The sequence below is a fragment of the Ambystoma mexicanum genome, chromosome 9, assembly GCF_040938575.1.
Source record: "Ambystoma mexicanum isolate Mex_15411 chromosome 9, UKY_AmexF1_1, whole genome shotgun sequence".
NCBI lineage: Eukaryota > Metazoa > Chordata > Amphibia > Caudata > Ambystomatidae > Ambystoma > Ambystoma mexicanum.
This window is the reverse complement of record NC_090931.1, coordinates 1,425,961,649-1,425,984,413: the sequence shown is the minus strand read 5'-3', so window position 1 is coordinate 1,425,984,413 and position 22,765 is coordinate 1,425,961,649. Positions and strand designations below refer to the sequence as shown.

General features: G+C 42.0%; 1 protein-coding gene across 1 annotated transcript in view; it reads left to right on the top strand.

Annotated features, from left to right (window-relative positions):
- The first annotated feature begins 597 nt into the window (after nt 1–597).
- Nucleotides 598–22,765, top strand: part of AAMP (angio associated migratory cell protein) — a 145,443-nt gene continuing 123,275 nt past the window's right edge. Inside the window, exon 1 of the mRNA XM_069616827.1 lies at nt 598–1,014. Within this exon, the coding sequence (XP_069472928.1) occupies nt 885–1,014 (130 nt within the window). The 5' untranslated portion in view covers nt 598–884. The remainder of the gene's footprint in view (nt 1,015–22,765) is intronic.

The window sequence follows — 22,765 nt, the reverse complement described above, 5'->3', positions numbered from 1 at the left end:
GGCCATTTCCAACATAGCTTTGCCTAGTTCACCATCATCATACATGGCAACATGTAAGAACGCCCAGGAGGTCGATTTTGAAATGGAAAGCAGGAGTATTGGACTTGCCCGTTGAATTGCATGGGAATATTTTAGGTGGGAGAAAGGGAAAAAAACATCTAGTTTCCCACCAAAACAGGCTGGGTTTGCATGTAAACATTGGAGAACCCATAATGCCCTTCAATGACTCCTGCTAAAAGCACTCCACGGCTCTTTATCCTGAACAGGACTGCGTGCTTAAAAAAATGGTTAGTTAGTCTACTGACACCTGACCGTCCTGCACGTTATAAAAACACCAGTGCCACTGTCTACTGACCTCGCATGGTGACAGCGCCTAAAGCCGATAAGCAGCCCCTCACAGCCGCCATGCTGGGTAGGTATGTGCGTCTCACTTCCCGGCTGAAGAGGAGCATCCCGGGATCTGAAGTCCTGGCACAGAAGTTGTCACCACAAGGTTATCATTTGTATTTGTATTTCGTGGTTTTACTGTCCTCTTTCTATATAAATAGAATTTTGCCATTGACATAGAAATAGGACAAATAAAACAACGGCAACTTCAGGAAGTAATGTACCTCGCTCCAGGTTTTATGACTACACCAGATCACGTGACTTATCCCCTTAGATAAACTACATTTCCCAGCATGACCACTCTGCTTCTTTGTTCTTCCGGGTAAAAAAGCGTTCCAAACTCCACAGTGGGCGGAACTGAGGGTTGCCAGCGGGCTTTCATTGGCCCGTCGGTCTCCTGGCTACGCTCCTATTGGTGATTTTTGCCTGATGCTGTAACATGCCCCCTGAAATCCGGTGCCCTGAGGGCGGAGGCGACAGTGGATACCCTAGCGTGTATGCCCCGGCAGAGACTACCACCCATGGAGGAGGCGCAGGGGGCAGTGGCTGGAGCGCAGGTCGGGGACTTCCATGGGGACGAGGAGATCATCGAAGTGCTGGAGTTGAACGACACCGATCCGGACCCTGGTACTGATGGGCTGGGGGCATGATCTGTAGTCAGCATGTCATACGTGATCACCTGTGTTTTAGAAGGGGTTGTTTTCTCCCAATAGCCTGAATCCCAGTGTCTGAATACAGTGCTCTTTCTGCTGACAGCTCTACCTCTAGAAAGTTGGCGTGTAGGTTAGGCTTGAGAAGTTTTGTTCAAGGCAGACCCGGACAATATTATAAGGGATCTCCAATGTTTTAAAACATATTTGCACGGATTGAAGTTTCCCTGGTTACACCTTTTTGGAACGGTAACAGTCTTGTAGAAATGTCCCCATCATCTCAACAGATGGTCAAACTTGCCTTCTGGATCAAGACATTTTGCAGTTCACTTCCCCCACTGCCCGTTTTGTTTTCACAACAAATATTAGCACTGGAGCGTCTGCCACAATGTAGATTTACTTTTTATTGTGTTTCTTTCGCTGATCGAAACGGAGAGTGTGAAAACATCACTAAATGTGATGGCAAGGAGGGCTAATTTAGAGTGTTGGGTTTTTAAACTGACCATCCCCAAACGAGATGCTAATTGAAGTGTTCTCTTGGGTTTGGGTATGGAGTTTACAAGCAGTGGCAAAGCCAATAGATCTGGCTTTGCAAATGGAAGAGGGCGGGATTGTTTTTGTGAAGTCCCCACAGGACAAAAGTAAAATCTAACCCTCCGCATTTACAAAGCTTTGTAGATGATCCTTTCTAATTTTCGGTTCTATGTGTTTATTTTTTTTTTTTTTTTTTTTTTTTTCAGAGAGGCATTTTTTAAGGAAACCAAAAATGCGGAAAAAATACAGGGGGAACCTGTTTTATCCACCTATCGCACCCACATCCCCATGTATATTTTTAAAAAGGTTCAGTGTTTTTTTCGCTGCTATGGGTTCGTTAAAAAAACCCTCTCTGAAATTGTTGTTGCTGAAATAACTGAATACCTAATTTTCATTGGTTATGCCACAGTTCACCTGTAACAAAAGTGCCAATATTTATTATTATTATTTGATTTATTTGGTATAAAAAGGAACCTTGCAACATTACGTTTCTTCTTGGTGATTTTTACATCACAACAATTAAATACAAATCAATATAGGGAAATCGATTCAGACTAATTGAGTCAAAATATAATCTTTGCACTTTAAAACTGTTACTTAAAATTACACGACAGCAATAATTCAAGATACCAGTGTCCCAAAAAAGAAATCTAGATCAATAAGTCTTATTATATTCGCTCTTATTTACAAATCTAGTAAACTGCTTCTCAAGAGTAGAAAAATTTGCACTACATTCATCAAACTGAAGTTGCAGACTCTATTATTGGCCTTACAAAAACGGCAAGTTTGGAGACTTTGTGGTAGACAATTTCCAATAATAATATAGTAAAACAAAAGAGATTATGGCTGGACGGTTTAGAATTAATCTCAACCTCTGGCATTGCAGTGGGCAACCCCCCAGACCATGTTTCTTCGTCTGCCAAGCCAAACGGAAAGACGGTATGCAAATCTGGCTTGGTCCCTCCCCAAAAACGAACAGTCTAGCCCAAACTGCTTCCCAAACTGCTTGGTTGCATCCTTTCTGCACAAGACCACAAGCATCCCCAAACATCTTTCAATGGAAAAAAAATGGTCTGGGGGGTTGCCCAGAGCAATGCCAGAGGTTAAGATTCATTATAAACCTTCCAGCCATCACCTCTTTGTATTTGCTTTGTCACCCTGAGTGGGAAGGCTATGCCCAGACTTGGGTCCCGTGCCTGCTGGGCTAGAGACACAATCTACTCCTCGCTGATGAGGCCCAAGAAGGCCAAAACAAGTCTGGGGATGCTTGTGGTCTTGTGCAGAAGGGATGCGACCTAGCGGTTGGGATTGGTTGCCCCTTTTGGGGTGTGACCAAGCCTGATTTGCATATGGTCTCAAGGATCGAAATTCAGGGGCACTGAGCGCTATTTAGCTCCTGATAAAGATAAAAGTGCTCCTGGTAATCGCTTTGAAAGTCCAAGGCAGGAGCTGGTTTCAGCTGCTGCTTAATTAGCCTCCTGGGAACATGCATAAATCGCCCCTGTCAGCCTCACCCAATGAGCTAAGACAAAGGTTGCTTCTAAATAAAACAGAGCAAGGGTGCCTCCAGAATCCATTCCTTTAAAGATTCACACACCAAGAAAATAAATTATAGAAACTGCTTGTGCACAAGTGACACTTGCCTTTCTATCATTTAAAACGTGTGTACAATTTATTTTGTTCCCTTCAGCTGTGCTTTTGAAAGAAAGTTGTCAATTTCACTCCTTTACTTAAAGAAAAGCTTGACAGTACTGATATTTCCGGTAAAGCCTTTCTTTTAGAAGGCCTAATAACATATATTTTCTTACAACACTTAAAGGCTGTAAAATTAGATCATAAAGGGCTACACAAGGCCATCCAATTACTGCAGGAAACCCCTCTGTTTTTCTTTGTTAAAGTTTGAGCATACTATAGCTCTAAGTAGAGAATGTAGATTTAAAAAAGCAGGTGTAGGTTTTGCTTGCAAATCTCTCCACTTACATGTTGACTTTTCTACTTTATTGTAATGCGCTGTGTGGTGCAGATAATTCTAGTTACAAACTATGCCTGCAATTACAGCTGCACAATTGCCTTAATGAGACCTTTCACTGTAACATTAAACTGAGGTTACTGATGAAGCCGGCTAACCTTTGTAATTTTGTTTAAAAAAGTGTTCTATTCTGAAAAACATTCCCGCTGCTGTAAAACACACGTTGCCAAAAATGTCCTGTTTCCTACCAATCTCTCCAAAATATGCTTTAAGTTTCATACATGTCAGTAGAAATCTGAAGTCTGACCTAGATCTTAATGTTAGGGCAACACCTGTGCAACTGGTACGACGGCTATTGTATGGCTCCTGAGAGAAACCACATAATACATTGGGCCAGATGCCTTTTCTAAATTAGTGTTTTGGTGTCATTTGATATATCCTTAGTGGGTTAATGCACCCGACGCAAAGGTCTTAAATGGTGTCCAGTCATAATCTCGAAAACAAAATGTCGAATTACAATAATGTCGAAGCAATAATGTCGAAAACAAAAATGTCGAAATTATTATTATTTTTTTAATTTACATGTTTTTTTGGGGTTCCGGTGGTAAAAAAAGGGGTAAAACATAAATTAAAAAAAAAAAAAGGGAACCCCCCCATTTCAAATAAAAATCAACAAAAAAAAGAAATTCGGCATTTTTGTTTTCGACTTTATTTTTTCGACATTATGACTTTCGACATATTTGTATTCGAGATTATGACTATAAACCGTCTTAAATATGTCAAATCTATTTATCTCAGGTTGGAACCATAGCAGCAATAGCAACCATTCATCCTCCTGGGGTCCTTAAAATATGGTTGAATAAACCATGCGATACACTACAGCTTGAGTCATGTAGCGTCTGTAGCAAACATCTTGGCATCTAGTATATCGACACCTGCACCATAAACCCATTTTTCAGTCTTAACCAAAAGCACAACCAGAGTTTACTTTTAAAACCTTACCCTATTTCTTCACCTAAAAAGAGAAGGCGTAGGGTGGGGTAGATGTAGGGTGCAGTAGCAGGAGAGAACAAGGTGGTAGTAGCAGAAAGAAATGCTTCAGTGAGGGATAGCGATAGAAACAGTGTTCTAGTGATAGTCATGGGTGTAGCAGCAGACATGAATAATTACTGTGTGAGGAAGCAATCGAGAGACAAATAGGGAGGCTGGCATAATGGTAAATAAAAGGGAAATAAATATGTTCCATTGCACAAGATCATAATAAAAAGATACAGTTGGTAACAGAGTGCAAGACAGAGCCTTTTCGGGTGCATATCACAGATTGGAAATAAAAGCAAGTTCAACCATTTTCAGGCATTCCACAGTGAATAATAAGTGCCATCCTAAATCTATAAAGCTTTTTGTCTGAGAATCTTTTGATCTTCTGCAGAACTTTTTTTCAACTAATATTTTATGCATTCACTAACCTAAGAAAACCTTTGACCCGTTAATGTCTCCTGGGTCAGATGAATAACTCTTTGTCAGAAGGAAATCCTTGACACCCAGGAGCTACTTTCAGCTCATGCTTCTTGAATCTTAATTTCGACACCTGTGATCTATTCCCTTCTGTAAAGGCTTGGCACGGCGGTAAACAGTGGTCTGGAGGATTGCCAAAGCAATGCCAGAGGATTTAGATTCATTCTAAACCTTCCAGCCATCACCTCTTTATTTTGCTTAATAATAATATAGTGTACATCAGAGAACTTATTTTTTTCATGTTCAGGAAAGATGAACTTTGCCACTCTTTGGTGCTATTTGTTGAAGTGGCCAGTTGAAATTTTTTTTAACCACTCTAATGGGTAAAAAACACAGAATCTGGCCATGTTCATGATCCTAGAAAGAAAGACGCAACAGTGTATCGCTTCTACATAGTAAGGCGAGGAAAAAGGTTAAAGGTTTGCTTTGAAGATTTTACAATTGGTCCCTTTCATTCAGTTCTAGATTTTTAGCCAGCAGTGTTTTGCAGGCTGGGAATTGAAGTTCAAAACTCAGTATGAATCTAGTAAGTCGCAGAATTGGAAACAGGTTACCCTGGTGATATTGGGCATTCAAACTAATTAAAAAAAAGATGTATATATTTTCTTTAATGACCTCAATGATAGAATGTTTGAGGTAGCCTAGTGGTGACAGCTGTATACCCCCTTAAGGACGCAGCAATCAACCCGGTTCCTGTATGCAGTCGCTATGGTTTTTAACTACAGTAGGCTGTTTGGCGATTGGTAAATAGAAGTTGATAGAAAAGTTCATCTGCAAGATATTTTGTTTAAAATTGGAGTGAATTGGGTCTACTATTAACCAATTATATCATCCATGGTCCTATGATCTATACATACATGCATCTTGAAGCCATAGGTGTTGATACCCACTGAGTAAATTCATCTGGCTTCATTTCTGAAATTGATAAAATGAATTCCAATAAATCTGGCAATGACACCAATTATTACAGTGCTTAGGAGGAATCCCGTATTAAGAGTTATATATATGTTTTTCTTTATTGTATATTGGTTTAAAACTTTCAGTATCAAAACATATAATATTAAAATACAATTATCATTATATCCATACATAATAAAAATCATTACAAACATCAATACTAATTTTTACCTTAAAAATCTCACAATCTTAATTACATCTCATTCAATTAAAATTCAACTAATTTCCATTTTTACCGATTTACACTTTCGACAAACAGAAATTTATATGCATAAATATAATCCTATCCTCTCATGGCTATCTTATCTTTTATTATGTAACTTTACAGACACTTGTCAGAAACGCTATTCCCCTTATTTTCAGTATATTATTTCCATGAAGCATTTCAAACCATATTTGGTCTCTTAAAACACAAGAAGTGTCCTGTACAAAATCCAAAAAGTAAACGAGTCTTTCTTTCATCAACATAGAGCACCCTAATAACAAATGTGACGTCTTCATTCAAGCAAAATCTGCATACCTTCTTATTCTCTGGAATCAGTTTCCTTATAACGCCTATTTCATTAGTATTCATCACATTGAATCTAAATCTCATAATGCTATTACGCAAATTCCGTGAAGGATATTTTACAAGATATAGTTCAGGTTCTGGGAACCATTTCCGATAATACTTGAGCATACAATTTTGAATTTGTTTATTACAGAGTTATTCGCAACCCAATCAAATGCTTTAATCATCGTTTTTGTTTCTCTGGTCTCTGCAAAAGACCTTTCATTGTGACACCAATATTACACAGAATGTTTTCCACCTCTTCTTTCAAGTTCCTCATGTATTTCCCTGTGTCATTACTGCATACTTGATACAATGAATTATAATTTGCAAGTACACACTTTCTATATAGCATTGATTTTTTACAATCCATACAGCATTTTAAGGAGTTGAGGCCAAGCTCATATCTTATTAATTTGAATGGTATACACTTTGGCAGAAAAAAAAGTTTTTTTGAGGATTAATTTTCAATTTCAAATCTCTTATAAAACTGACAAATGTGTCAATGAGCCTTTGTAAGCCTATTTTCGTTTTGTCAAAGAGCATAAAATCGTCCGCGTACGCCAACCACTCGATTGCAATTCGACCCACCTTAGGAGCTAATAAAGCTGAGTAATTTAGTCTGTCATTTGCTCCAGATACATACAAATTAAATAAGATTGCTGCCAAGGCGCAGCCCTGTTTCAAGCCATTCCTAGAGAAAATGTCCTTAGACATCAAACCCTCATTATTGAGTTGCACTCTTAGAACTGTGTTTGAGTACAGATGGATAAGCATGGAGAGTAACCCCCCCCCCTCTATATTTAGAGTTACAAGTTTTTGCCATAGGAGAGGCCTGTCAACCATATCAAAGGCTGCCGAGAGATCCATTGACGCAGCATATATAGGTACATTCCCCATTTTAGATGTTTGATTCTGCAAGATAGTAACTAATAGACTCCCGGCATCAGTACCCAGGCCTTTACGAAATCCGATCTGGCGGATGTCAAGAATATCTTTATCATCCATACAGGGAAGATTGTGCGGCTGGTAGACAGGCTAAATTTGAAAATCAGATTCGGTCTTTGACTGAAGAAATCAGCTGGTCTCCTGAATGGGGCCGGGAAAATGAAGTCCTGATTACCAGCATGCGCAATCGCCTTAACCTGTGGGATTGGCAGAACAATTTTAAACATCTTAATAGTCTGAAAAGCTATAGCTTTATTCTATATATGCTATATACCTATGGAAAGGCGCAACTCTATCTAAATCAGTGCCCATCAGAACACCTGAGGTGGTTTATTCTATTAATGCGCCTCAATCACTTACCGATTCTGTCTACCCATGGCCCTGCACTGGGGCTAAGCCTAGCAGAAAGATATTGCCGGATTTGTGATCTCCCTACTGAACCGGAGACGGCTCAACACGTGTTGACGAGCTGCGGCAGGATGAGAATAGAGTACATCAAGTATCTGGGCGAATTTGTCCATAATACAGACTATATGGGCCAGGCAGATTTTTGGAAGCAGTGTTAACACATATAACCCTAAATTGCATTTAGCACTTTTTCAGGTTTGGCGAGTGGCAGTTGCTCTCATGAAATTAAACTCAAGGAGTCTTTCCCCGATAAGTAATGACATTTTGCTGTGCAAGCATGAAATGTTTTATCTTAATTATGAATCAGAATAGGATGCTTTCTCATCTCTTTTAGATCTTGATCCGAATCCATTTATAAATTAATTATTTAGAAATTGTATCAAGGATTCTATTAAGATTTGGAACCGTATTGTATTTTATTGTATTGTATTTTTGCATTTTAGATATTTGATGTTAATTTATGTGTAAAGTTTTTTACATTTGTTTAAAAGTGTATCACATTAATAAATAATAATAATAATTTATCATCCATCAATTTTAACAAGTTTTCTAGGATTATGGCAGCAAATATTTGTCTAATGTTTATCAAGGATATAGGTCTATAATTAATCGGACTCTGATGATTGGCTTTTTTTTAATATATCAATATTACATATGAAACTTTCCAAGAGTCAGCCATAGTTTGTGTCAATTACATCTTTAAAAATCGTATGCAATATTTTTGCCCACAAAAGTTCATTTTCCTTTAGTAGTGTCATAGACAAATTATTGGATCCCAGGGTAATAGAGGCTTTCATTTTATTCATTATGGATCGTATTTTTCCCACCGACACATCAAGGGTCCATTTATAATTCATCCGCCCTAAAGCAAAATCGTCATTACTAGAGCGTGTGTATAATTTCTCACAATATTCGCACCACGCCTTCTCACTAATGGGATTAGTATTTAATTGAATTTGTGTAGTCTCAGTACTATTAATCAGAGCCCAATAATTTCTCAAATTGAATTCCTTCATTGCTTTAAGCATTTTATCACCATCCTTCTGTAATATGAAGGCATGATGATGGATCCTCCAATTCCTATACACTTCTCGCCTCAATCTACACTTCTCCTTAAGTTCTTCTGCAGGCTACTTCTGTTTTTTTTAAGGCACGCAGGTCCTTATTCAACCTAGCTCTTTGCAGCTTGATGTCAAGATCGAAAGTATGTTTGACTTTTTTTACGTGAGGCTACTGCAGATGGTGGTTGCTCAATCTTGGCTCGCATTGTCCCCAATAGCTCGCCAAATTTGTCAACCGAGTATTGATTCATTTTCTCCTCTAGAGCACTATTCTCAAAATCATGCAGCATTAGATTATTGAATTTGGATGTATTTTCAGTATTCCACTTTATTCTAGAGCCCCTAACATTTACAACCGTTTTTGCACAATATACCTTACTAAAATTGTTTTGTTTCTTTATATTCATGTTCAAGGAGAACATGGCGTGATCGCTTACAGGGTTATCTTCCACAAGCATATTTGCCTCATTTCCAATTAGGAGTTCACTGGCAAAAATATATTCAATTATAGAGGACGCACCTCGAGCCTTCCAGGTAGGTTTATCATTGTACAACTGTATCAAGCCCCAAGTGTTTGCAAAATTACACCATAAAGCCCCTCTGTGCTGTTTGTTATCTATTTGCATACTTTTGTTGCAAGGGCCAATTAATTTCCAAACTCTCTCACTGCTTGTTAGAGTACAATCTGCATTCATGTCACCTGCCAAGATTATCAAACCCTCTGGAGTGGATACTTTCCACTCTTCTAACAATATATTCAAATCATGAAGCAATTTTTCTAACATACCATCATCATTATCGGCATAATTCCAATAGACATTAATTACCATAAAATGAATAATACCATCCGTAGTTGAAATTCGGAAGATAGCAGCTATGCAAGTTGCATGCAAATGTATCTCATTTATCATTGATATGTCTTGGTTGTTACGATAAGCAAGCACCAGACCACCCTTCGGGCGTCCTCTATGACCTTTAGTACCAAGCAAGCATAGGACAACAAAACCATCCCCTAGCAAAGGTCCACAAGCCCATGTTTCATGTAATAAAACAAAATCAAATTTCTCTAGAGACTTGCAGACTATTTGTCTTGCACCAAGTGCGTATGGCCTCTAGAATTCCATGACACCAATTTAAATGAGTTCTCAACGCTAAAGGGATTTACCCATGCATTTTAGTTGTTCCAGAGATACTCTGAGTGATACAGCCATGGCTCTCCATTCTTTCATTTCATTTTATAGATAAGTGATCACCACCTGCTTGGTTCATATCCCATTGTTTCTCTCTCATACTGTTATTTCGGGATAAATGATCATCACTTTTCTCTGACACATTAACACTGTGAACCAGATACTCATATGTATCAAAGCCCTTCTTCTGTAGAGCCCATGCTTCCTTAAGAATGAGTGCACGTACAATTGGTGAAGCAATCACTAGTCGTACAAAATCCATCCTATATGGGTGGATATAGTCCACTAGTTGAATGTCACAAGATGAAATAAGAGCTAGCTCTGCTAGCTCAGGAAAGAGGCTCAGGATGTAAGGTCTGTTGAGGGTAGGGGAGTAACCATCATCAAACACATACTATAAGATCAAACTTGGTTCATTGGGCCAATGAGGCCAACGCAATTTCTCATTTGGATTACTGATCTGATTTTTACCCTTCACATAAACTTCATATGCAAGATCTTGAACTCTATGAGCATACGAGGAATCCTGTGGAATCACCCGGTCCCTCACAGCACCTTCCATAGGAATATTATCACCCGTCTGGACTCTAGATTCATACTTTGTATTTAAACAAGAGCCTTTCGCGGGTTCATAGCAATTAATATCATTGGGAATGATGTTTCCATTAGTAGCGCTTTCTGTAACAGGTATCAGACCTGATTTATTCATCAGTATTTCCTTCATTAATGATCGTACGTGTTCTTCAGTCAGAGGACGATAACTATCATCTGATTCCTTTTTTAATGGTAAGTAATCGTTGATTGTCATCACTTGGGGTATGGCGGGAACTTCCAAACGTTCTCAGACACTCAACAAGGAATCAATGGTAGCCGGCTCCTCATTGATTATGCACGCCTGCACTTTAGGCATGTCTGCTTTATTAATGCCAACAGTATTCCTCTTTTCCTTCAAAACTTCTTGTACACACCCCATAGTCTCCACATGTGTTTGCCTCCCCTTACTAATACTTTCAATATCCTCATGGGACTTCTGAACCCCATTGTTATCTCTAGGAGGTATCTTTATTCGCATCAGAGTTCTTAAATAAATCAAAAATATCAAGCATCCCAAGTTCAAGATTTTTTAGGTTGGTGTCAATTCTATCCGTAACTATTTTATTTTTCATAGCATCTGATAGTTTGATTACCGCATCAGAATACCCGTACCCATTCATTTCATTACCTGTACCAGTATCCAACACAGACTTACCAGTGTACATCTCTCTTATTTATACAGGGATTTAGAAGAGGGTCTGCTGCCGATTTCCCACCACTCCTCACCTTGTCCCCATCAGATCCTCCATCAGCACCCGCCTTAGATTGTACTGTAGCATTTTTCTCAGCAATTACCAAATCTGAATCACATACATTAATATCTCTCAAAAACTTTAAAGAGGATACATTCAGTGCCTTTTGAGCACGCATCTGTTTTTGCCTATTTTCTTTCATTTTATTTTTTTAGATAGCTTAATGTTAAATATTTCCGCGACCTTAGTGGGCCCATTTGCTGCAGTTGGGATTTGCAGATCTTCTAAGTGGCTGTTGGTACTCGAAGTGTTAGGAACCTCAATAACACTGTACACGTTTTTCCTCCACCTCAATCCTAGGTATAAGCAAGTGTTGATCACTAGAAACTTGTAAGCCATTACATGGGGTGGCGATTAACTTACCTTCACCTTTTGGTAAATACATCTTTGCCATATTTTCTGCTAGCATTTCTGGAAATGCTGTCAGGGCTAGCAACATTTCTTTCAAAATACAAGTCTGTGACTTCACTTCTTTTAGTATATCATCATGTATCCCATCAGTACCCTCAGTGAAACGTGGACGAACAATCCTTCTAATCTCACTCATAACTTCTACTGGATTCGCAGTGCTACACATTGAGGTGGGGCATTGTGTAGATGATTCAAAGTGTTCAGATAATCCTAACATGGTTATTTCACCTGAGGCGAAAATGGGCGGAGTATCCATAAATGACACGCTAGTCTGCCTTTGTTTTAACTTGTTAGAATCAGTCTCACCCATTTCAGTCCCATCGCCTCCTTCCAATCTCGGCTCCTCATTGAACAGAGACTGCAAGGAGGCAGGGATATCATCCTCTCTCCTTTCAACCATCGTTTTTGCAGATTCATTTTGAGCACATTCAATTAGGTCCTCATCAGAGTCAGAAGATACTGGAAGTGGTAGCAAAGTGGCCTGAGTTATACTCATACACAGCGTTTTAATAGTATTAGTTGTCATTACTAAGTCCCGTTTACCACCAACAAGCTTTCTTTTCATTCCTCCGCAAGCCCTCAGAATAAACAAAACAATTTCAACACTTAGGTACTAAGTCTAAGCGTGCACACTCTATAAAACGTCCCGTACCTTGCACAATCTTGTCTCCCAAAACCAGTCCAGTTACAATTTTATAGTATCCTATTATCAAGCCTTGTTACCTTATTCATAAAATAGAACTCAAATAACGTAATCAAACCAAGTCTGCACACTGCGCAATGCAGCAAACAGCCAACAGCTGTACTTTGTGTACTTCGCGGGTGCGCTACAGACAACGTATTTCACGAGCACGGTGGGCTGGATCGGGGGCGGGATTAGAATGCATATGACCATTCACTGAAAGAAGGGTTAAAAGTCTGTATTAGGGTCCACACTTAGGCTTTAAGCTTTAACAAGTATCGTGTTACAAGTTACTTTAGAGTTTTACTTGTATCTCATGAAGGACAGGCAACTTCCGTGTTGCTTTGAAGTACGTCCTCTGCACGTTCAGACCACAGACTTCCAATTCGGCAGCGTTCCAGCAACATTCCCAGCCAACAGCCGTACTTCGTGTACTTCATGTGTAAGTAATTAAGAGTTATATCAAAACATCACTATTGAAGGAGGGGTGGCGCCTATGTTGCTGGACCATCTGGCCAGATTGTCCTGCAAAATAGAAATGCGCTGGTAGTGAGGAAACCATTTTTGACACAGCTGAAAAATCACTTCTACAAGACCATGCATTAAATACATCTTTACATTATGGCTTCAATCAAGGCTCCTTTTTTAATCCAGAAGAACATTCTGAAACTGACTTTTGTTCCCATTATCATTTGTACAAGTGAATGAATTCATAACTTACAGCGGGCACTTTCTCTTCCAAGGTGGATAATGAATTGGTGGCTAACAATGGAAGATTAGGGGGGCATGGTTTGGAGCGCCATCGATGTGGCAGCCTCACTGAAAGCCTCTGTGTGAAGCCCAGGCCCAAAGCAGCATTTGACCGGCATATTACCGTCTTGGCAGTGGATGACGGGCGAATCCCAGGGGGGAGATGCCCTGGAACACTTGGAGGTTGGCGGCGCTGGCGCGGGGTCCCCCGATGTGATCCCTATCCGTTCAAAGCTCCAGTGGGGGAACCCAACATGGTGGGCCAAGATGGCGGCCCCTGGCCTGCATCAGTGACCCCCTGCGCCGCACGACACCAGTGAAAGTGGCCGGCAGTGGTATAGACGGTCTGCTCCCAGGCTATGAACTACAGCAAGGCATATATTAGTTTTCAAAAATTGATTAGCAGAATTTGCTAATTAAAGTTTGCTTGATTAGCGAACAAACTTATTTGATGAGAAATTTTGTACTAAGTCACCAAACATTATTTGTACCCAAGACATTAAATTAACAATACAGCATTTACGAAGTAAGACATTAGTGAGAGGAGTGTATGTAAAAGGTTAGGTGCACAAATGGACACAGAAATGAGAATGTTTTAGTGCAAGGCTTTGTGCAGCTGGGTGCAGTCTGCGTTGCACAGAGCAGTGTCCCTTATGTTGTATGCTTGACCCACTGCTGGACCTAACACTGAAGGATAGCAATTTGTAACCCAACCTAATAAAATTGGAGGCCTCCAATAGAAGAGCCTCATACACCACCCGAGAGTGGAGAACCAGTCTTACATGGTAGTGTCTATTGGGGTGAATAAAGTCAACCACTTTAATATCAGATGCCATGATAAGTCTGAGGGCTGGAATCTCATTCAGGAGGGCTAACACTCTCCATCTGTTTAAAGAATCGGGGCCTCCATGACCAAATATGTAATATAGTAGCAGACTGGGATCATCTGGGGAAAGCAAGGCTGTCTCCATTGGACATTACTTAATACACTGTTAGATGCAGACTTAAATATCCTCCTTTTTGTGTGGGTGCCCCGAGGTGTCAACCCGGTCATGGAGAGTGGTCCCACAATCCCTGGGGGTTTAGTCATGGTATTGGGGGTTTAGTCATGGCATTGGGAACCCCTTATTTTATTTCCTGGCAAATTCCACAAATCCGACCTATGGTTCATCTTCGTTACCCGAGGTCCCATCCTTGCCTTCTCTGCAGACAGGCCCCTCAGCCCCGCCTTCTCCCCCTTCCAAAGGGGGAACACCAGTGGGTATCCACTGTTCCATCAAGGTCTTGACTGTGGATCTGACTATTTCCTCCATTAACAAATGTTGGGGAGCCACTCCTTCGTACAGACCCTTCCCTTCCCTTGCCCTGCTCCGCCTGGGCCCCCACGCTGTCAATATCTGACCCACCCGGCACCACAGTGGCACCACAGTGGTACTCTCTGGTTTGATCACAGCCCTTAGTGCGCCCTCTTCAGACAAACAAATCACTGACATGTTCCCGTCTTCCTGGCCCCCCACGGGGGTCTGGGCCGATGGGAGAATGGCATCCAGACCATGCCCCTGTGTAAGTGGGTACTCTAATGGCAACAGTGAAATTTCGCCAGCAGCGTATATCGGCGGAGGATTTAGAAAGGAAAGATTTGCTGAATCAATTGAGGCCAGCACTTGATCAAATGCAGCCTTTCCCAAAATGTGGTTGTGCACTTTCTGAGGCAAAGGTGTAAAGTCGTTAGAATCCAGTAGCAGTGGCAAACTCTCCAGATGCCCCACCTGCTTGCTGGTCCTCGTGGTTTAAAACCTCGGCCGTAACAGAATAAGCACCAGGGTGCGGGACATGCTGTCTTTTCTGCTGGTGAACACTAGAGGTGCCTGCCACCAGCATGTCTTTTTTTTTTTTTTTATTATTTTTTTTTTTCTCCCAATGCTGCAGCCCTATTTCTTTTGTCGTGCATAGTGCTAGTCTCACTTTTCCAGCGGCACAACAACGCACTGGTCAGTGAAGCTCTTCCTTCCACCACCGGACACGATTGACACTGTTAATAACAAAAGTGCACTTGGTACTGAGCGGCCCTATGAGAGGACTAAACTCATCAAACACTTGGGACCGTCCTGAACCAACTGCAAAATATGAAAGCACAGTTCTTGCGTCCAAAGGCAGGTCTATCCCATCCCCCTGACCCCACCGACCCAGCCAACAGCGCTCTGAGCGGGGGGCGGAGCTAGGATCAGTGTGAGATAGCAAAGTGATATGGTAAGAATAGTGCACAGAAAGTATGTTTAAATTATATTCTTATAGTCCATTAGTTTCCCGGTAGCTGCCTATGATGCAGTGATATCCCATGGTAATATACCTCTTGATAGAATCCAAGCAAAAAATCAGAAGAAAATCCAGCATGGAGAGAGGGCGCCAATTCGGCCACCAGCACTCGGAGGCACTCTTGGTGCGCTGCCCGTGCCTCGGCTGTTTCCGATGCGCGGGGGTGGGCCAGGATCAATCTTTGGGGGATCCTCTTATTTCTATACTGTCTAGCGACTCCCCAGGTAGTTGGGAACAATCTCTGGGCACATCCGGCGGGCTCCTTTCTTTCAAACCGAAGCCCGGTTCATGAAGGTGATTAAAAATCGTGAGGGGAGGGCACTAGTGGTAGTGAGGAGCTTGTAGGGCCAGGAGGTTCATTCACTAAATTATTATGGTCCTAACAGGATACTGTGGACATGCTAGCATGTATGTCCCATCAGTTTGAGGGGGATAACACTGGGCGGCAGACTTCAATGCCTTGTTGGAGCTGCATTAAGATGGGACAGGCAGCGCCCTACAATTGTCTATGAAGGCAACTGCCAAGTTACAGGAAATGTGTTGGGCATGGGAGTTGTTGTATATTTGGAGGGAGAGACGTGGGGTAGAATGGGGTTAAACTTGTTTTTATTTTTTCACGATTCACCAGTCTGCTTCCCGGTTGGATTATTTCTTGGTATCTGAAGGGATGGCAAGGTGGGTAACCAACGTCAAAATATTGGCACGTACCCTGCCTGATCATTCTCCGGTAGTGATTGGTTTGGAGATACCAGGGAGATTTAAAAATAAGGGTTTGACTGACTGACAGGGTGTCTTGGGCAGGAATCACCAATGTTAAAGATATGTTTTTTGAAGAACATGTGGGATCTGTTACTTCCATTTTTTGTGTTGTGGGAATCCTTTAAATGTGTGGTCCGAGGGGAATGCCTGTCAATGGAATCTGTAGTGTTAAAGCAGATACAGGAAGAGCTTGCGAAGAGTGAGGCACGCCTTCAAAGTTTACAAGCAAGTTCGGGAGGTGGGAACGTGCCGGTTATGCAGAAAGAGCTATGGGAGGAGTTGGATACATTTAAGGAGCAAGCCAAAAGGCAAGTGAAATTTTTGTCAGGAGGAGTGGCAATCCGGAAGTATGGGGAAGGACCGCGACCCTCAGTATGCTGCAGGGTGGATATGCCGAGGACACAGATCCTGGCTGTTTAAAGATGTTCAGGGGGAGCTGAAGTATGCAGATGACATACTGAGGGAATTCTGTTCTTTTCATACTCGGTTGTACACCTCACAAACGCAGGTTTTGCAGCCAGAGATCAGTGACTTTCTAGATTGAATGGTACTTTATTGGTGCACCGACGCGAGGAACGGGAGTGGCTGTGCCATCCTGTTACGGAGGCTGAAGTCTTGGAGGCGAATGTGGCTGCTTTGGCTGGGAAGGCCCCATGGCCTGGTGGCTTCACATTTATAATATATTATATTTTGGTGTGAAACTAGCTCCATATATTCTGGGGGTATATCAGCAAGCCCTCCAGCAGGGTGAATATCCGACAATTGGGACTGTGGTGACTATGCTTTTGAAACCTGGGAAGGAAGCTGATTTGTGTTCATTTTACTTGACCGATTTTCCCTTATTGATCTGGATAATAAAATATTGGCTAAATTACTGCCGACAAGGTTGGCCAACGATCAGTCTGGATTTATTCTGGGCAGTCAATGTCCTATACTTGGACTGTTGCGTGCATTCGGGTGAGCAACCAACTTACATTGGTTGTCCCCATGTGTTATGCTTGATTTATACTTGATTTAAAATGGCGCGGGTGCGCAGTGCATTCTGGGAGCGCTCGGAGCCATGTTGGATATTTACTTCATACCGCAGTGAAACGCTGCACACATTTTGCTGAGTGTTAGATTCACAGTGCTGAGACAAACCTGCTTTTCCAAACCTGGTATGCGGTCAAGGCCATTTCTGCTGGGAAAGCTAACGTTGTTATGGCTTACTACGGTTCTCCGTGGAGCGTGTTTTTAGAGAAGGTAGGCACTGCGCTTCTTGGGGGGGAGGGGGTGCGGGGGAAGCTCTCGATTGACCCAGCTGGCAACCGACGGCTGTTCCTCAACTGCGCAAGTGCAATTTCCAGAATGTTCGAGAATTAACTCCCCTTTGTGGAGTGTGTATATATGCGGAAGCCCGGAGGTGGTTGGGTGAGACTTCAGCCGGAGAAAGGACGCTTACGTCTGGATTTCCTGTGAGCTGTGGTGCTCTCGGCCTGGCTGTTCCCGGGGTCTTCCATCCGCTTCTGGACGAGATGAGGAATCCTGTTGCGCTCACGGTGATGTATTTCTTTTTGACTTCTTTACTTCTTCTGTGAACTATGTCCTTGTTATTTCTATGTACGTGTAATCTTTTGAATAAATAGCCGTAAAGATCTGATTATCTTCTAAAGAGTGCGTGGTTGTAAGTTATTGTGTCTGTCTGTTTATGGTTCAAAGGGTTTGCTCTATAATTGCATTGGTGATTTATGGTTGTTCCGTGCACTTTTCGGGGGAGAGCAATACACCATGGGAAGGGGCACAAGGCGGGGATGCCCCTGTCGCCACTGCTGTTAGCTTTCGCGATTGAACCATTTGCTGAAATAACCTGGGAGAACCACATACATAGGGGGATACAGATATATAATCACAAGGTGGCGATTTCCCTTTTTTGCGGATGACATGGTACTTTGTTAAGGAACTGCAAGTTAATTTGGGTCCGATCATGACCTAGGTGCTGAGAGTCAGGGATTTCTCAGGTCTAAAGATTAACGTAGCGAAGTCCGTGCTTTTTCCACTCGCAGATCCCAGTAGGCAATTTAATGATGTTTTTGGATTCCAGTGGAATGGGGATTATACTCTATTTTTAGGTGTGTACATAGCACAGATCCCAGAGGTTTTATATCTGCCGTAATTATGCGGTAGTATTGGCCCACACTGGGAAGGTGGTGTACAGGTCGGTGGGGCTGCCGTTAAGATTATACGGAAGGATCCGATCTATCTAGTAAAGATGGACCTGCTCCCTAGATTTCTATATACGTTTTTGAAGGTTCCACTAACATTACTCATGGCATATTTCCAGGAGGTGAAATTGTTGGTGTCTCGATTTATTTGGGCAAATAGGCAAGTGCACATGTCCAGGCAGAAGCTGACGGCGCCATTGGATAGGGGTGGTCTGGCACTGCCAGACTTTGAGATGTACTGTCAAGCAGCACAGGCGGGATTCCTGTTTTATTGGTTTGAAGAAGGGGCAGATAGGCGGCATGTGGAGTTGTAACGGCCCCTTGCAGCGCCCTTTCTAAAACTGACGGCCACTGCCAGAGGATCAAAGGTTGAGAATATGGTGGAATTGATTTGTAGGTATTTGGCTAGTATTGAGAAGAAAGGGAAGGGGGAGACTTTATACTTGCCACGATTTACAATCATTTACATCCCGGACTGCCATTGACCATTGAATTGGGATGGTGTTACTTGTTTTTTGGCATCTCTTCCTGGATTGGCAATTTCTGACAGTGGAGGTGCTCCGGATTAAGGGACTGACCACATCGCTGGATTTATCTATTACAGATTAGGGAATCCCTGAGGGGGTTGTTCGCCACCTTTCCACAAGAACCGATGTCAGCTCCCATTTTGGTCAAAATAATAGGAGGGACAGACATCAGTAGAGTGGTATCCAATCCTTGGAGCAAACCACGGGAGGCTGGGGGTGGGGGGGAATGGGCAGCGTCGCCACGTGAGAAATGGGATGCCTCGGTGGCAAGGGGGGTGCCCGAGTTGTGGGAATAACTTTGCTTGCAAACGAAGAGCACTGCGATTAACAGTAGATTTTAATTTATTAATTTAAAATATTTGCATCAATTTTATTATGCACCACGGATGTTAAACACATTGTTTCTGGACATTACGGAGGAATGTGTTGGATTTGGAAGAGCATCAGCAGATTTCATACATGTGACTTGGAATTGGCCTCTGGTGTTGCAATATTGGGAGACAGTGTTTGATATTCTGAGTGATATTATAGGGTAGAGCGTGGAACCAGACCCTGTGGTGACTTTAATGGGACATAACCGACAGATAACCAGGGAGGCTGACTGGATTATTGCTACTATTCGCTAAGAGAAGGTGGCGATGGTATGGGGTAGGCCCAATCCACTTACGATAGAAAAATTAGGCACACGTGACCATTCTTGCACTTAGTATTTTCTGGAATTGTGTTCCCTTGTAATATCAACAAGGTAAATTCTACTTTCCTCAGGAACCATAATTGGTCACACACGACCTTCCTTTGATGCAATTTTCAATTGTAACTTTCGTAACTCTTGTATGCCGCTTTGATTAGGGTTTCGGAATGGATTCATAACGCGTTCCTTCTGTAATTAAGGACACAAGATCTCTCTGGTACTTAGTAAGAATTCAACAATAGATGTAAAAGTCTTTTATTTCTCATGTAAACACTGTAGCTTCCCGTGTAAGCGTGCATGTTACATTTCCAATTAGATCATAACGAGCAACATCTACTTGCTTTTAGTAATATGCGAGACACTTCAGAGCTGGTTACATTTAACGGCAAGGATTGTAAAGTGAATCAGAACGCTTTGCTTCACTCACCGGCTTCAGAGACACTGCAGTTGAGTGTTGCTTCGCTTCCCCGACTTCTGCTTCTACTTCAGGATCACTTGGGACCCACACTCTTCTCCAGCATGGGTGACTCCGGTCCGGCCACCTTAATTGGGAGTCTGTCACTCCCTAAACCCTCAGCTTGCCTTCTGCCTCTGGCCTTCAGTTGCTGCAAAGTAACGGCTTTGCAATAACAGCGACTCGCCTCACATGGGGGGACAACTTCACCTCCAGCATGTCTTCCTCTGCAATACAGGATTTGAGAACACAGGAACATCTCAGAACTTTCAGGTTAAGTCGGCTGTCTCCACGTTCCAGCGTCCCTTATGTGCTCCCACTTCCTCGTCAATTGCCAGCCTTGTGCTTCACCTCTTCTTCTACTACTGCCAGCCTTCCAACTCCTGCTCCAACTCTCATCTTTTCTTTTGTGCTGCTGGGGCATTTTATGCCCCATAAGATGGACAATTGGCTTCAGGTGTGTGCCACCAGTCTCAATTGCCTGACTCCTGCAATGGCTATTAGGCTTAATTGCCAGACTACTACATCTACATGCTTAGCCCTCTTCCTCGTCTGTCCCCCCTCGGATCCTGGGACATTTGTTTATTTCATCAAAGAGTTAGTATTTCCTGCTTTTTGATTACCTTTTAAAGGGTGATTTCATTCCCTATTTTTAACAGAGTGGCTGTGGGTTATACCTTTTTTTTTTTTTTCATTTTTTTTTTTTTTTTTCTTTTATAGAGGAGATGGTTTAGAGAAGACCTTTCCACAATCCTTTGCAGTGCACCTTTGGATTTGAGGAGGGCATTTAGTTTTAACTATCAAAATGTTTCTTTCTTTTGTTATAGTGTGCTTTGGTGTTATCTACCACCTTGAGCGACATTAAAATGACAATAAGCCATAACCTCTGTTGGCACATTGGTAAGAATCTCCCTGCCAAAGGAAAAATACTGTCTCCCACGGAATCTCCTCACTACCCTGGGCCCTGTCTCCAGCCAGGTGATGATCCCACCAGGTGACCCTCCCGCAGTGCACCACCCCCAGGGTTGGTATCGGGAAGCCTCTGCCTGGGAGGAGACTTTAGGCAGGGTTTCAGTTAGGGATCCGCAGGAGTCTTCACAGAAGTAAGTGGGCTAGTTCACTGCGACAGATCTATGTGCACAGCCTGCAGTCATTTGACGGGCTCTCGGTGCCCTTCTCCATTACTGTACTGGAATATGAAGGCAGTGACTCTTACCTATGTTAGTTCTGCAGGGCATGGTGTCGGCACATGACGCCGCCAAAGGCGTATCAAGATTAAAAATGCAGCTTTTTCAATTCTTTCGTGGAATATGAGGGGACGTGTCCATTTATTCCCCAATCAGGACCAGAATACTAGCTTAAAAACATTCTGTTTCAGGAAGTGTGGTTATTGCATTTGATTGTAATAGATTTAAATCCTTTCAACAGCTCGCTACTAGAGCTGGGCAAGGGCGTTCATCAGGAGGTTAATTGTGGCCGTTAAATCTAGTCTTCTGGGGGAGTTAATTACAATATCAAATCAGTACTACAGTGTTTTGGCCGTTAACTATTATTTAAAGTTGAATGCCACTATAAGGAGAGTATATACTGGAATCTCAATCTTCACTTGATACTTTTTTGGGGTATCTAAATAGAGTTATTGAATTGCTTGCAAGGGAAGGTGAAAATTGAGACATTTTAATTGGCAGTGATTTTAATTCTGTTTGTGGCACCTGTTGGCCTCATGAAGTCTCTGGTGAGAAGAAGCGGGATAAGAGATTATTATACAGAATGAAATGGGGAAACTGTCACAGAATCCTGGGGACTACAGATACTTAACAGCAATATAAAAAGGGGACTTGACAATGCAGAGTACTTGGACATATTTCCATACTTCTTCATGTATTGATTTTATTTCTTTGTGGCTGTTCAATTGTTTTTGTAATGTGATTCTCTTAATATTGAGCCCACTTCGCATAGTGGTCATAGCATGTTGATTGCATCTTTTTGTATACGATTCTCAGCCTGTACCGTGAAAAACGTAGTAACTGTTGAGAACAAAAATGTGATTAGTTGCCACCCTGAGACCGTAGAACCTTTTTACTCCTAGGATTGGTTTGTTTTATTCACATACTTCATGGGAGGACAGGTGCAAAATAATTAAGTTGAAATATTTTGATGCGTTTATAAGTGCAGAGTTGCAGGAATTCTCAAGCCTCAAAGGCCATGATAAGCCGTGGCAAAATGTTTAATAGTAAAATATTTGCGTCCGTCATATTGCCAGACCTGGAGATGTGGGTATTGAAATCGGGCCACTTGGATAAACACCAAATTGTCTTTAAAAAAGGCCATAGTACTTAATTAAAATGCAATCCCTTGCCTACTCTGCAAATCAGTGCAAAGGGCAGCCACTATCTGGGGCCAGTTGTTTGTTTATTTTATCCATGGCGCTTGATTTGGTCAACCGGGAAAGGCTTTTG